We start from the raw sequence: 16,129 nt of genomic DNA on the forward strand, positions 1-16,129 counted from the left end.
CCATAATGAGACACAAAATCTTCATATTGAATAGCTCCGGCAGCTAAAAGCCCTTGCAAATTCTATTGCTAATTGAATTCCCCCCTATTAGAATGATGCAAATTCTCTCCGAGTCAACCAGAACGAGCCCTGCGAATGGTGGTACCACCTCCTCCGCTCACTGCGTGTGTTTACACGCAGGGCCTGTGAATGGATGTTTAACATAATGTTTCCCTTCTGCTCCACGGGAGGTTTCTGTCCTCCCTGAGCTCGCCTTATGTGTAATGTGCAGGCATATCTAAGTGACTCTCAGGACACTTAGATTTGCGTGCATTCTCGGGAGGAAGTGGGTGGGCAGCTGCCATCTGGTGATGTCAGCTGCCTGCCTCCAGTACCAATGTCATGGTCCGATTACCATTGGAACATCCATGAAACGCTGGGCTTGACTGTCCGCCACTGCCCCGCGCCCCCGAGCTTACGCCAAACATCTATGCATGTGCGAATGACCGCTGGCTGTGAATGGACCAGAATAAGGTCCATAGTGTAGACAGGCGGTGTGGTTCGCTTCTTTTTTTAAATCACTTACTGTATGTGGTATGTAATAAGAAGGTGACATGGAGTTACATTCACTGTTTTTTTTTTTTTTTTATAAACGTTTTATTGTAGTTTTTTTTTAAAATAGAGAAAACAAAACAAATAATAATAAAATACAAATACAGGTAAACTGTTACATCAGAAGAGGTCTCCGGCATGCATTGTACACAGTCTCCGGTCTGCTCATCTCGCAAACTATGAATATAAATTACTAAAGCATAACTTGTCGGTAGTAGACAAAGCCACCGTAGAAAGTTTTGAGACTAATACAGGTCCAGCTAGGAGGGAGAGATGGAGAAGTAACTCAGGGGTGACCACATATGTGGCACCCTACCGTGTAACGGTGGTTCATTTCCCGCCGTTATTTCAAATTGGACTTTTCCTCCAACATAACATAACGTTGGCCATAAACCGCCAACTGAACATTTAAACACATACGAACAAAGAGGGGAGGAAGGGGAAAAAGGGGGGTGGGAGGACAAGGAAGGGAAGATGACAAGTAAATGAGACAATACAGCATTCACTATGAGATAAATAAAAAGGGGGGGGGGTTCAGAGTACGATCAATACTATGTAATCTGGCGTAGCATGATCCAAGTGGTATTTTCGAAAATCTTCTGAATGGAAGACTGTATTTCTGGGTCTAATGATTGAATAAAGAAGTCCCACTTAGCATAGAAACGAATCACACCTTTCTCAATGTCATGTAGGGATGCCTGACGTTCATAATACATGATTTTCAGTAATGAGTGTTTCAACTCCGTAAGCGACGGGGTAACCCTGTGGATCCAGTGGGTCAGGATCAGTTTTTTAGACTGGACCAGTATCAGGCTAAGAAGTGGTATTATCCTTTTTTTATGCGGTCCAAGTGTCCAATTTTTAAAGTTAAGGAAAAGGATGGGGATGGGATCATATGTGAGTTGCAGGTTAAATAAGGTATTCAGGAAACCCAGGACTTTCCTCCAGAAAATTCTAATCTTGCCGCATTCCCAAAAATTATGGAAAAGGGTGGCACCTACTATCTTGCATTTAGGACAGAGACCCAGATCTCCCGGAACAAAGTGACTCCTTTGCCGCTGTGATACATAGGCCCTGTTAAGGAATTTCAAGTGGGTTTCCTGAAGAGAAGCAGACTGCAAGTGTTTGAGAGTGGTGGGGAGATTTTTTAGTAATGATTGGGTCAGTGGGAGTGAGGGGATATCAGTTTTCCACTTAATTTCCAACATTTGGAGGAGCTTGTCTCTTGGGAGTATAATGAGTGACTGGTATAGATTTCTTATTCTATAGCCCAGGACGTTGTGTGGGGCTAGTAGACTAAGGATAGGATCTGTGGTGACTGGGGATGTAAAAGGTGGGGGTAAAGACTGGGCATAGTGACGGGCTTGCAGATACATAAAGAATTGGGATCGCGGGAGATGGAATTTGTCGGCCAGTTCTGTGAAAGAGAGAATCTTTCCACCTGGGTCAAAAACGTTGCAGATAGCTGCGATGCCCTTCTGACGCCACTCCAGAAATAAGTGATTATTTAGACCTGGGGCAAAGGACGGGTTGCCCCAGAACGTAGCGTGGGGGCTACTAGTTGGGTTCCTAGCAAATCTTTTATGGATGGTGATCCACATTGTGTATGTTTCTTTGAAAAGGAGGTTGTCTTTTATAACGCTTGGAAGCTTGGTGCGTGGGGTATGGAGCAAGGCTGCTGGAGCAAAAGGGTGGAAGAGGGCACGTTCCAGGTTTTCATTGGTGTATGACGACTTGTTCAGAAGCCAATCTGTGGCGTATCTGAAGTGGGCGGCTTGGGAGAAGTTTTGCGCTTGGGGTAAGGCAAATCCCCCCTCAGCTTTAGGAAGGAATAGCCTGGTAAGGGGCATTCTTGGTTTTTTCCCCATCTAAATAAATTTATTGGCCATAGTATTATAACGGGAAAGATCTGCTTTAGTGAGGGCGAGGGGGAGCATTTGCAGCAGGTAAGACAATTTAGGGAAAATTACACTTTTGATCACCGTGATTCGGCCATAGAGGGATAAAGGGAGAGTGTGCCATCTTTCTAATAGTTTTGCAATGGCCTGCAATACAGGTTTAAAATTGGAAGTGTATAGTGCATTAAGGTGCAATGGTATCATAATGCCTAAATATTTCATAGGGGCCGTGCAAATGCTAAACTGACTCAATGCTGGGAAGGAATCGGGGTATGATGGGGGCCAGGCTAGGGGTAGAATACAGGATTTCTCATAGTTAACCTTGAGTCCCGAGAAGGATCCAAAATGGTCTATGATTGCCATGGCTTCCGGGATGGATTTGGGGGGGTTCGATAGGAAAAGAAGTATGTCGTCTGCGAACAGACTTAGCTTCACCTCTCTGGCTCCAACCTTAATTCCTGTTACCGCGGAGGAGGCTCTTAGTTTAATAGCCAGGGGCTCTAGGGCCAGAGCGAAAAGGAGTGGGGAGAGAGGGCAGCCCTGTCGAGTGCCTCGCTTCAGGTTAAACGGGGGAGACAAGTAATTATTGGTCAGAATCTGGGATGTAGATTGGGAGTAGAGATTCATAATTGCGGTTATAAATGGTTCTGGGAACTGAAAGTTTTGCAGTGTGGTGATAAGATGGTCCCAGGAGACCATGTCAAAGGCCTTTTCGGCGTCTAGGGAGAGGATGGCCTGAGGTGATGGGGATTTCAATGACTGGTGGTATTGCATGACTGTGAGGAGCTTCCTAATGTTTAAGACCGAATGTCTGCCCCATATGAAGCCCGTTTGGTCCTTGTGAATGATCTCAGGGAGTAGAATTTTTAGCCTATCAGCTAGAATATTCGTGTAGATCTTGTAATCAGTGTTTAGAAGTGATATTGGTCGGTAGGATGAGGGGAGGGTGGGGTCTCGGCCTGGTTTTAAAATAAGCTTGAGGAGTGCCGAATTAAAGTATGGGGGTTGAGGAGTGCCTTTGAGGAAAGAGTTGAAGAGGGTTGTTAATGGGGTAACCAGTTTGGGAGCTAATAATTTGTAGTACTCACTTGTCAGGCCATCAGGGCCCGGTGCCTTTCCTGGCTTAAGGAGACCAATTGCCCTAGATACCTCTTCCTCCGAAATATCTGCCAACAAACTGGTGGCACGGTCAGTCCCTAGGGTCGGGATTGAGGTGGAGGCCCAAAAGGCCGTTTTACCAGCCTGGTCTACAGGTGAGGAGGTGTATAGCTGCGAGTAGAATTTATGTAGGACCGCTGAGATGTCGCTTCCTTTATGATGAAGGGTGCCCGTATCATCCATTAGGGCGGTGATAGTGGTAGGGGGGTGTTGGCCCTGTAGTAGATTAGTCATAAGCCGATTGGATTTACCTCCAAATCTATGGTATTTGCTTTGGGTCTGGAAGGAGATCCTAGTCTCGAGCTTAGTCAGAAGGGCATCAAATATCGCTTTGGCCTGGGTAAACGCTATTTTGTTTGCATTGGTTGGTGACGTTTTAAAAATCTGATAGGCTGCCGTTAAAGATGCCTGCGCCTCTAAATAGTGCGCAGTTTTTTCTTTACGCAAGTGGGAGGTGTAGGAGATTACTGCACCCCGCAGTACAGGTTTAGATGCCTGCCAGTACATGAGGGGGGAGGCAATGGACGTGGATTCATTATTTTGTTTGTAGTCCATCCATGTGGATTCAAGTAGGGATTTAAATTTAGTAGAGTTAGCTAGGTGGCTAGGGAATCTCCAGTTTATGTATGTGCCCCTGTCTTGGGAAGAGTGTAAGGTGAGCCAGCATGCAGCGTGATCCGATATGGTGATCGTTTCAATTTTAGTATCTTGAACCCGGGGAAAGGCCTGTGTGGATAATAACATGTAATCTATTCGAGACAGTGTTCTGTGGGCTGCAGACAGACATGTGAATTTGCGTTCTACCGGGTTGTAAGCCCTCCAGACATCCGTCAGGTGAAGACTAGACATCAGATATTGGATCCCATGGCTGGGGGGGGACGTCTGGTTTTGGCTACTGAGTCCCTATCTAGCACATTGGAGGCCACAACATTGAAATCACCTGCCAATACAATAGTAGTATCCATATATGGTGTTAACAGGGTAACCAAGTTCCTAAAAAACAGTTTGGAAAAGGTATTAGGAGCATATACATTACACATCGTGATCCTAGTTGAGTGTACGGTGGCGTCCACGAGTACCCATCTACCTTCCGGGTCAGTAACAGTGCAGTGCACCTGAGTTGGGGCGCTCTTGTTAGTTAAAATGACAACCCCTCTAGATTTTGAGTTGTATGGGGATGCTGCCAAAAGTGACCAACCCATTGTGTTCAATTTTAAAGTTTCCTGGGGGGTTAGGTGCGTCTCCTGGAGAAACACCACATCCGCCTGTAGCTTATGAAGGTAAAGCAATGTCTTCTTACGCTTAGAAGGGACGTGGAAGCCACCTACATTCAATGTTACCACCTTCAAATTAGCCATTATCATCTAATGAGTGGGAAAAGCTGACCGAATTTCCATACAGTGCAACCGCCCAATATCCGAGCCACACAACACTGTGTATTAAAATGAATCTGATCATCTCTAGACATATTATCAAAAAGACATGGGGAGAAGACAGAAGGGAAGAACACGAGGAAAGGAGGGGGAATAGGAGCAACCAGGGGGTAGGAGACGGAACCCACAAGTTTAACATAGTAAGAAGGGGTAGATCTTGCATGGGCAAGGTGGGTTCCCCTCCGCACCCTAGCTCCTCAAGGAAAACAAACAATGCAAAACATACAAAGAGACTTCTGGAGTCCCAGCGGCAGAGACGGCCACTGGGTACCATGCCCCCTGGGGGGGAAGCGAAACAGATACATGAGCCACAAGGCTCGCCCCGGCCATAAAAGATATCATTTTTCAGGGCCAGCTTGAGGTCGGGACCAACGTGGTCTCCAGGCCCCACAACTGGCGCCGAAACAAAACCGCTAAATATAACATACTTATCAATATACGTTAAGAAAGACAAAGCTGGTGGAAATCAGATGCAAAAATAAATTCGCACAAAAAAGAAAACCTGGAACTTTTGCAATAGAACTTAAGTAAGTTCTGTGATCGGGGAAGCTGCCGTCATCATGGATAAGTCTCGTAGAGCCAAAGAGTCCAGTGACTCACGGGGAGGGGGGGGGGGGGGGGGGGCGAATCCAGGTTAGGGCCAGTAAGTAACGATCCCACGTCCAGCGTGGGAGTGACTAAGATGTGTGTCCCCTGATGAATGAGATGGGGGTGGACAATAAGGCAGTTGTAGATTGGACGTCAGGTAGTGGGTTTCAGATGAAGTCACTGGCCTCAATCAGTTTCGGTGTCGTCAGGGCCCGCCGGTGAAAAGGAGGCTTGGGCTTGCTCCAATAGGTAGGCCTCTGCGTCTTGTCTTGTACTGTACTGAACTCCTTAAAAGAATTTCCTGAAAACAGACGCAGCTTAGCAGGATATAGTAGCGCAAATTTCACTCTGTCTTTTACCAGTCTGGTACATAACGGGGTGAACTCCTTTCTCGCTCTCGTGACTTCTGCGGAGAAGTCCTGGAAAATCAGAAGCTTATTCCCATTCCACTGAAGGGATCGGTTTTGCCTAAATGCCATCCATAGGGCTTCTTTGTGTTGGAAGTTGAGGCATTTAAAGATCACCGGGCGGGGTCTGTTGGTGCGGTCATCACGAGGTGGGCCTAGCCTATGCGCCCTCTCAATGATTATGCCCGTGCAGGCCTCTGTAACATTCAGTAGATCAGGGAGGGTAGATGAGAGAAAGGCATATAGGTCAGGGCCCTTTAAGGTTTCAGGGAGTCCTATAATACGGAGGTTATTCCTTCTGAAACGATTTTCCAGATCGTCCAGTTTATTCTGCATGGAATAGGAGGATTTCTGCAGATATTCCGTGGTGGTTTTTAAAGCTGAGATGTCCTGGAAAGCTTCTCCCAGGTGAGTCTCATTTGCAGTAACCCTTTTGGAGACCTGCTTAAGTTGTGACTTAATGTCCTGTACAGATTGCTGCAGCTTAGCAGCGTGTGCATCCAGAATGGGGTTTATAGTGTCCTGTATGGCTCTGACCACATCTGCATAAGATAATGCTGAACCCAGGGGTGGCGTTGGGGAGGGAGCAAACATATCTATCTGGGTGGAGGGTATAAAGGGGGCCTCTCCAGCACTTACTTGGGGCTGGGCAAACATTTCCTCTGCCTCAGCCTGTGCTCTCTGTGCCTGCTGCCTTGTGAGCTGTGTGTCGGCGGCCATCTTGGATGTGGCGCCCTGTGCTGTAGCTGGCTGGCGCTGCTGCTGTGGCTTCCCCTGGGGCAGGGATTTTGATATTTGTAGGCTTGGGGTGCTGGTGGGACCTTGTAGGGGCTGGGCAGACATCTCACCCTTCTCAGTCTGCGCTGTTTGTGGCTGCTGCCTCGAGTGTTGTGTGGCGGCGGCCATCTTGGATGTGGCGTCCAGCGTAGCAGCAGTCTGGCAGTGCTGCTGTAGTCTCCCCTGGGCAAATAATTTCTGCATCGGCAGGGTTGGGGTGCCGGCAGGGGCTTCCTGCAGGTTTCTGGTGTGTTTTGAGGGGTCCTGTGCGGCGTAGTGTGGCTGGCTGGCCGGGGCGGTCAGGGAGCTCAGCACTCTGCTGCTGGTCCCATGGAAGCAGGAACCGGAAGTCAGTTACATTCACTGTTAAATGATTTATCAAAGCGATTACTTACCCAGAGAACTGTACAGCTAATGAAATATATGCCCCCTCCAGCCGAAGGCAGGGGGAGTACCGATACCTTGCATGTCCCTCTGGGTTTACAATAAGCAAGCCTCAATGCTGGGAATTAGGGCAAGCCTCTTGCTCTGTGAGAGAAGGTACATTTGTTATGCATGGCCATGAGCAGGTAGATACAATTTGGCTCCGTTCACTTCTAATTAAGATATATAATTAAGCTATGTTAAGTATACTAATGAATTGTCGACCTTTATAATGTATTAATTGATATTTCTTGCTTTTAAATTAGCTTCTCTCCAGCAGTTTGGCAAATATTTGGATTAGCTATAAATAGCAGAGCTACGAGAATGTGATTGGATACATGTTTACATTAAGCACAAGAGCAAGACGGGATGAACTACAAGTTCTCATCCCATAACATGCTGCAGTACAGTCAGTGTTCCAAAGCCTACAGTACTGTATATAAAAGCAGAACTAGTAGACCAAGAAGATGCAGGCATTATGTTGAAGTTTGCCCATGCACGCTCTATAGCGTCTGAGAACGAGACTCTGTATGAAGCCATCATGTTGTAGTCGAATAATTACATGTCACCATGAAAGGTGTCTATTGATTAACTGCTCATAGTACTCTGTGCAGAAGAGTTCATTGATTTATCAGATCAGTTTACTTTATTTAACCCCTAGAACCAGAGGAGGGGGGGGGGTTCTTTATTCGTAGTGTAGACAGGAGTGTAAAATACAGTCTGGTTTATGTTTTGGCTTTGGATAAGGGTACTTGTTATGTGACCAACACAGGTAGGTCATTTTTTTATACACATTGGGAGCGATTCAATTACAGCTAATGCATCACAGGATTTCTGGCCATAGAGGTGCTCATGAAAACAAGCAAGAGTTCCAGACAGTAATGGCCATAAATCTGTGGTTACAGGTCGCACAAGGTTTTCATGTAAACTCAGGTTTAATTCATTATTCCCCAACAGAAAAGGCATGTGTAGCCTTTGATGGTTCCTGCTGCTGCCTGTTCTTCGTATGCTCTTCCTTATCGAACAATGGGGCAGATGTATGAAGAGTCGTTATGAGAGAGAAGGGGTATCAGCGAATGTTATGTGCACTGATACCGCTTTTCCACTATGTTTGAAAGAACCGGGGAGCACTAAATGACAGCAGGTCCATATCGGCGCTGCTATCTAAATGATAGCAGGCTGATATACTTAGGGCTTTGCCACCCTGCTGCTATCTATCTCAACAGCGGGGACAATGCTGTCCCTGCTGCTGTCCCTGGGTTGTGCTGGAGATCTTGGTGAGTATTGAGATCCCACGCATACCCAGTCCAGCCGGCCAGTGTAAACTGACGCGCTGTCTCCAGGAGGCGACATAACTGGAAGGGGGAGTTTTCACTGCCCCGCTTCAGCAGTCAAGAGGTTAATACATCTTATCGATGTCCCTTCCTCCTTCGCCTTGTTCATGAGGCGAAGCAGGAAGTACTGTATTATAGCGGCACACTATGCGTTGCTATAACACATCTGCTCCATAATTTGATATTAACTTACATCTATAGCCACGCTCACCGCTGCCATGTCAATTACCACGGGCAACACAAGTGGCAATTGGCGTAATCCCATCACCACGCGGGTGTGTCTAATTCAGACCTTCGTCTCAAGGAAAAGCATTGAGCAGCAGTGTTTTATTGTGGCATTTCAGGTTAGCGGGCGTTTTTGGCGGGCCACACATGAACAAGCTGCGTATCACGGCAACGATGATTGAGGCAACATCTGTATGTTAGGCAAGTGGTGCAGGTAGAATCGGGCAGGTGGTGCATCTAGAGATGTAGCAGGGAACTTTTAGCACCCCCGTATAGTAAAGGGTCCTCTATACAAAGATGAGGCCAGTGCCTGTTACGAACCAAGTGATTTAAGATGCATTTGTTGGGCTGTTCCAATATGTTTCTTTTGTGGTTGTTTTTTTATAAAGATTAATAAAACAGTATCCATCTGTCTTATCAAATATACGATGCCAATGCTTTTTGTCATACAAGAGATGTCAAATAACCTACAGTTTGTAGTCTAGTTCCCCACGTCCGATCTCGGGGGGTAGGCACAATGTTTTATTGCACTTGTAGCCCGCGGAAGTTACTTCTGAGATACAGAACATGTATACTTTTGGCATTATACATGAGCTGTCAACCTGCAAACTGACTGACTTGGCGCCCGGTCTGTGCTTGTTCATTTGTCTGTTCATTTAGGAATATCCTCGCAGGGCAGTCTGCAAATTCCCTGACAGATCCTTTGTTTTTCAATCTCCCTCCGCTCATTGATCTGGATTAATACTCTAGCGTTCCTGCAATTTGCACAACTTCAACACAATTTGTTTCTGCCTAGAGGGTGCATTTTGGAGCCGAATAAAGATTCATAGGGGTAGAAAATCAGGAATACAAGGAGGGAGGGGACGCGAGTGCATGTCTAAGCAATTACTAACTGTAGCTCTCAGCTATCTGATTGGAAACCCTCAATGGCTCCCTGTGGATTCTCCACTGCCTCTATATACATTAACATTTTCAAAAGGCAGGAGCATTATACATAGAGGTTTTTAGATAAATACAATGAAAAACAAATATATTTATGGGACCAAAAACTTGAAGCTTTTGGAAATCCTAATAGTGATAAAGGCTGCAGCATTTTTAGGGTTAAATGTATTAGTCGAAGAATGTAATTTGCATCTATTAAATGGATTAATGGCCACAGCCACATTATGATTGAATGGTAGCTAAGGGTACTTAATGATGCTGTTTTTCCTTTCACATTGTGCAATTGCACAGGATCTGCAGATCTGTATTAGTAATTGGTGATGGTGGCAATTCATTAGGATTGATGTCGCACATTATTGGCTTAACTGTTTAGTGCTTTGCCAGGACACAGTGAGCTTTGTCAGACTGTAGCTTATTTCCAAAATGAAAAATAAAAACATCCTTGTTTCCGGTTTTGTTTTTTTAAAACTTTGTACAGGCAAGTCGCCATGCAATTTGCAAAAATGTGCCTAGTAATATACGGTAGTTACTGCAAAGACTCCACTTGTGCATGACATCCTGTCTCCTACAGTAAATGTGGAGCACCAAGCATAAAATAATCTTTTACTTTGAAAGCCTTCCACCCTTCCCTCACACTGCCCCTAGATGCAGTACATGCGCATTGGCTTTTGTCTGTCTTTAATTTTGTGTGTGTTTTTGGAACTTTGGTAGATTTAGGCACTAGGTGGGATCTAAGGTTAAGGTGGGGGAGGGGGTTAAGGGCTAGGCTGTGGGGAGGAAGGGTAAAGGTTAGGTACTAACAGGTAAGGTTAGGGTTATGCTCTGGGAGATGGGTTAGGTAGTAGGCAGTGAGACTTAGGGGGTAAGTATACCTAGAAGGGGGGGGATGTGGGTTAGGCACTTGCAGGTAAGTTTAGGGTTATGATATGGGGAGATGGGTTAGGCAGTAGGCAGTGAGAGTTAGGAGGTAAGTATACCTACCCACCCCCTGTTGGGATTCTGTTCAGCAGGATCCCTCTGTCGGTCTTCTGACCGGCAGCATCCTGCCTGCCGGTCGTACTTTAAATATGCATTTCAATGGCATATCTCAAGTGGTGTTCCCAGCTTAATGGCCCAATTTAGATTTTCTAACAATAAAAATCTAAATGGGGCCTGAGGAAAATTACTGTGGCTAGAACACATTCATTAACCAGGTTTAGAATCCAAGGGCCCAATCCTATGCATAAAGATGCATGACATGAAATAATGAGGGGGAGGGGAGAGCATCTATTCAGAGCATCTGCAATTTTGTAATAAATTTTGAAAAAATATAGTACAAGATATGACTTAAAAATGCTCAATAAAATATATATGACAAGGGTACGTTCACAGCTGTCATGTGGGCGAGCAGTGTAACATCTGTTATTTTATCACCTCAAAAATAATCATGGCAGCTCAAAAAATAACATAATTATTTTGCTTACACTGGAAAGAGCCAAGAATTTGTTCTTGGCACGCATAAATCAAAATCTAGATTTGTATTGTATATTTAATTTAAAATTTTATGTGCATGAAAATAGTTTATTTTTCTGTCTATGAGAACAGCGACTGGGTATAGGAACTACAGTAATGCTGGTTTATGTATTTATTCACAATTTCAGTTGGGTGTGAATACAAAAATTTCCAAAACTGGCAAAAGATGTGCGCATGTCTGCATCTGCCGCATGTTGCGTTAAATATACTTTTTTCTATACACAGTCTTGTAGACATTTTTCAAGTGTGTTGAGGCCCTGCGAGCATGATTTATATGTTCTGTGTCACTTTGTGGCCAAAGTAAGTCCACCCCTCCCCAGTACTTCCTCTCTAGTCACACGTGTGAGAGATTCTCATTTGGTGAAATCTCCATATGTAATGACCCCCATATATCTGCAACCATGAATACCCAACCTGCCGGAACAGCCAATTGGTGATCCATTGGGGATTCAGGTAAATTTAACATGTTACAAATTTCAATTACCTGATCCCATCTGGAAACTTTTGAGTTCAGGGTATTGTGATTTTTTTAAAACATGTTTCATTTTCTCGATTCCCTAAACTGAGTTTTTGCAGGATCAGGGCATTCCGCCAGTGCACCCCATATGAATGGGGTCTGTAAGGCCTGTGTTCAGGACATGCAATTGAATAGATCCAAATCTTTATGGGCCTTCATAGAATGCAATTTAGTAAATAGATATAATGGGGCTATGAAGCCTGGAGAAGAGATAAACTGGAGATAAAGTGGAAGGAGATAACGCATCAGCCAATCTACTCCCAGCTGCCATATTTCAAACACAGCTGATTGGCTAGTGCGTTATCTGTCTCCTTCCACTTTAATCGCTTAATACATCTGCTCCAACGTATCAGTTTGGTAACTTATCTACAATATAAGTAGTTTACGTTTTTCTACTACATTTTATAAAAAATTTTTTGCATAATTTGTTTTATTGTAGAACAATAGTGGTAATTAATTTTACAGTATATAATTCATTCATAGTTGTAACATCAAGACCTAATTGGTTAATGGAATGTGTAGTAACTTTAAATTGAATAGTCTTTAACATGATGATATAATTATAGGTAAATTCATAAATCCCTTGGGCACGTTCCTTCTTCCAGGTCCTAGTCCTAGTACCCATGCACTCATCATATGATGTCACATGTGCCATGGCTGGTGCTGGGTCAGGGCTCTGGTACCAATTTACAAGGATCTAGGGGCATCAGTGGTGTGGGCCACTTCACTAGTTCTTAGTGAACTGATCAGCAGTATTCTTGTGGGTGTTTGTCTAGCTCACAAAATGGCCACTTGCATAGTGTATGACAGAGACTCATACTGTATGACTATCTTCTTGCATGTAAAATCTCTCTACATGACCCTAACTCATGCTGCATGGTGTTCATTTGGTTTAAGTTAGTAATGGACAATCGTTCTAATGCACAGGTTCTCAAACTCAGTCCCCACACAGTGCACGTTTTCCATGTCTCCTCACAGAATCAAGTGAAATAATTAACTCCACCTGTGGATCTTTTTAAAATGTGTCAGTGAGTAATGAGTGCACCTGTCGGGTGAACTGGAAAACGTGAACTGTGTGTGGTCCCGTGGACCGAGTTTGAGAACTACAGTTCTAATGTAACCTCTGTTAGCCATTGTAAAATAACACTTTGTCTTGTTTTCTCCCAGCCCCCCATCCTATAGGAAGCCGCTAAGCTATGACAGAGGCGACGATGAGCGGGACAACTTTGAAAGCACGTACCAATCAAAATATTCCCAAAGGAGCTATCTGAGTGACAGCGACACAGAAACCAAATCCTCTGAACCATTATCCTAATTGTGACAAAGGTGTGAGCAGTTGCAATATTTAATGATGAGGGAATATTGCCAAGGATTTGAGAAATGCAGGTTGTGTACAAGTCTTTGGAACTTTGTGAGTTGGCATTGCAAGTCCAACCTGAAAAGAATGACATGCATCTCAGTACACCCCACTTCTGTATGGGATCATTTCTGCATTTAAGGTTGCAGGTTCTTTGGATTGTCTTTAATTCTTGCTTGCTAGAAGGCAAAATCGGATAAATTATTTCTCTGATCTGTTGGTTTCTGCATCTTTTTCTTTTTTATTCCCTTAACACGTTGGAACTGTGGATTTTAATTGCTGGAACTTCTTATTACCCTGTGGTCTAAAATCTCCCTATACTGTATGTAAATACTAGCAGGGCCTGAAGTCCTAAGGGCTCAGTACAAGTGCTGCTTCCATGGAACCCTCAGCTGAATGGTGCCTTTTCTGCCATCTTGAATTAACCCTTTAGTAGGAGATCACATTGCAGTGCTTCCCAGATCCCTCAAAAGTGATGCACCTTTTTATTTACATATGTTTAATATGTATATATATTTTTATTTCTGATTAATTAAAGAGAAAGACGGCAGATGTAACACAACAGATCACTAGCTGGCTCTGGTGGGGGTTACACATCGGAATGTGAACAGTGAAGAGGAGCATCCATGGTATTAAATATGCCCAGTGCAATGTGGGTAAGCAAACAAGCTTGACATCCTCACTATGAAGACTGAAGCAAATGTGCTTAAGTACACAGTATTCCTTTAATACATAGGTTACCACAGGAGTTGAAAAGAAATATATGATATGGAGATTTTTAATGCCAACAAATGTACATCCATTATGGCCAAAGCAATTTGTATATATCTATGTAAGATTATCCTTGGCTGATATGCAATTAATATAAAAAAAAAATTAAAAAAGTTTCTGCACACAAGTATGCAGCATGAACATAAGTTGTTTGGATTTTTGCTTGTGATGTAAGATTCACCATGCACCACAGTGTGAGACTCGGAGCATCAAATATGCCATTTTTAATATTCTCCAATGACACTGGCTTGCCCTTGCAAATAAAAAATACTTGGCTATTGCTCCAGCATCCTGTAACACATTTTACAGTAACAGCATACCCGTTGCTAGCACACTAGAGGAAGACCGTTTGAAGATTGAACCATTATTTATGACAACACAAGCCAGTGACATCACTGAGGCATTCTATGCTTGGTGTGCAGGTGATCGGTAAACTAGCAGGATAGGAGAATCTTAGTGGCAGAGAATAAATGGTTTGGCACAGATTACGCATTGGTTGCCTATACTTTAGGAATATCTCTTATCATTGGTTCGGTGCAATAAGATGTACAATGTTACTTCAGTTTAGAATTGTTACCTGTAATAAATTTTACAGGTAAGTTAATGGCCCCTACTTTTCTATTTTGAGATCCAAATCATTAAACAGTGATTTTTTTTTTCTTTGCTATTTTTTACTTTTATTGATCATTTACCTTCACCCGTTGCAGGCCTAGGTAATAATGTCCCTAGTTGTGTAACTGCAGGATGTAATAAATGTCCCATGCATCAGGGAACCAAATGTTTGTACAGTAGGTCCCTGGTGGAGCATCACTCCCATAGAAGGGGTTATATACCCATCATGTGCGTGAGCTGGAAATTTTTATAAATTGTTTGGACTCCAATAAAAAAATGTCATTAGCCTGGATGTGTTTAGTTTGTCTAATGAATTTTTACATCACTGGTGTGTACCTTAATTCTTCTGTGGAAAATAAATGTTAAATAATAAATCAATGCCAAGGGTGCAAATACTAATTATATCACCTTATCGTACTTTTTATGAAAAAAAAATTGCAATTAAAAATACCTCCCAACATTTGAAGTTTGGAATCAGGTGTGAATATTCCTGCTTAGCTGTTAGGAAACATTGGACATTCTGCCACTAATACCACCCCTGCATTACCAAGTGCTCCAGTGGAGGTTGTGCATAACAGATATACCTCCCACCGTGTAGTCCGAGAAATATGGCAGGACAAAGTATAGGCTATGCAGACCTATAGAAATGTCCCATAGCAACTCACTCTCTTCTGTCATACAGTATATCATATGGTAAGTTATTTTCAATGATGCAAACTGGAGCCTTACTACAGGTACAGGGGAAAGACAAGGAAATGTCTTTTATAATGCAAATAAATGTTAATTTTACGTTGTTGTCACTTTCCTCATATATAAACCTTATGTCATTCCGGCTAACAAATACTTGATTGAATAAATGTATTATGTATTGCAAAAAATCTCTACCCTAAAGAAAACCTAAATCAAGCAGTTTACCAAAGAACTTGGACCATTGCATATCCCCATTGATGATGCCAAGTCGCCTTAAACCAATCACAGCGCTGTTAGATTGTTTGAGATTCCCTGCCTTTTCTGGCTACTGACGTTAATGACAATTAAGGCTAAGCCTAACCCTTTCCTATTTTCCATGCTTTTTTTAAAAAATGTTGCAAGCACTGATATCAACCCACAGGGACAGCTATCAGCAACTTCTGGGTTTATGACCTGGGAGTCTATATTCCATGAGTAACTATTGGCCTGTGACTGTGCAAGTCAGGGGAGACTTTGACTTTCTGACTTGAATAGGCAAAGCCATCTATAGGTAGCATGGCCTATCACGCACAAGTTCTGTAAAGTTATACTCTCCAGAGCTTGCTACATAAAGGTATATCAGAGCCCCATACAATTCTTCTGGCTATACGAGGCCATAGCAGGTAACTGAGATGTTGATCCATAGGTATTGTTGACTTTAGCGCACTTTCACACTTTTGTACATTGCACCCTAAAATGTTAATTTACTGACACAATCTTAAGAAAACATTCTGAATGCTAAAACTAGTTCGTGTTTTATTCGTGGTTTTTTTTGGGGGCTACAAAAATAGTCTAGTTTTTTTGTTTGGCATTAAGTTATGAAAATGTATGCCTTATGTACAATAATAAATCCTT

General features: G+C 43.4%; 1 protein-coding gene across 12 annotated transcripts in view; it reads left to right on the plus strand.

Moving 5' to 3' along the window:
- Positions 1-14,079, plus strand: part of MYO18A (myosin XVIIIA) — a 315,102-nt gene extending 301,023 nt beyond the window's left edge. For all 12 annotated transcript variants that reach the window (XM_083172333.1, XM_083172334.1, XM_083172336.1 and 9 more), the window contains one exon: positions 12,973-14,079. In XM_083172333.1, coding sequence (XP_083028459.1) covers positions 12,973-13,120 — 148 coding nt within the window. In that variant the 3' untranslated portion in view covers positions 13,121-14,079. The remainder of the gene's footprint in view (positions 1-12,972) is intronic.
- Positions 14,080-16,129: the final 2,050 nt, after the last annotated feature.

This window comes from Crinia signifera, chromosome 2 (genome assembly GCF_055691185.1).
Source record: "Crinia signifera chromosome 2, ASM5569118v1, whole genome shotgun sequence".
Taxonomy (NCBI): domain Eukaryota; kingdom Metazoa; phylum Chordata; class Amphibia; order Anura; family Myobatrachidae; genus Crinia; species Crinia signifera.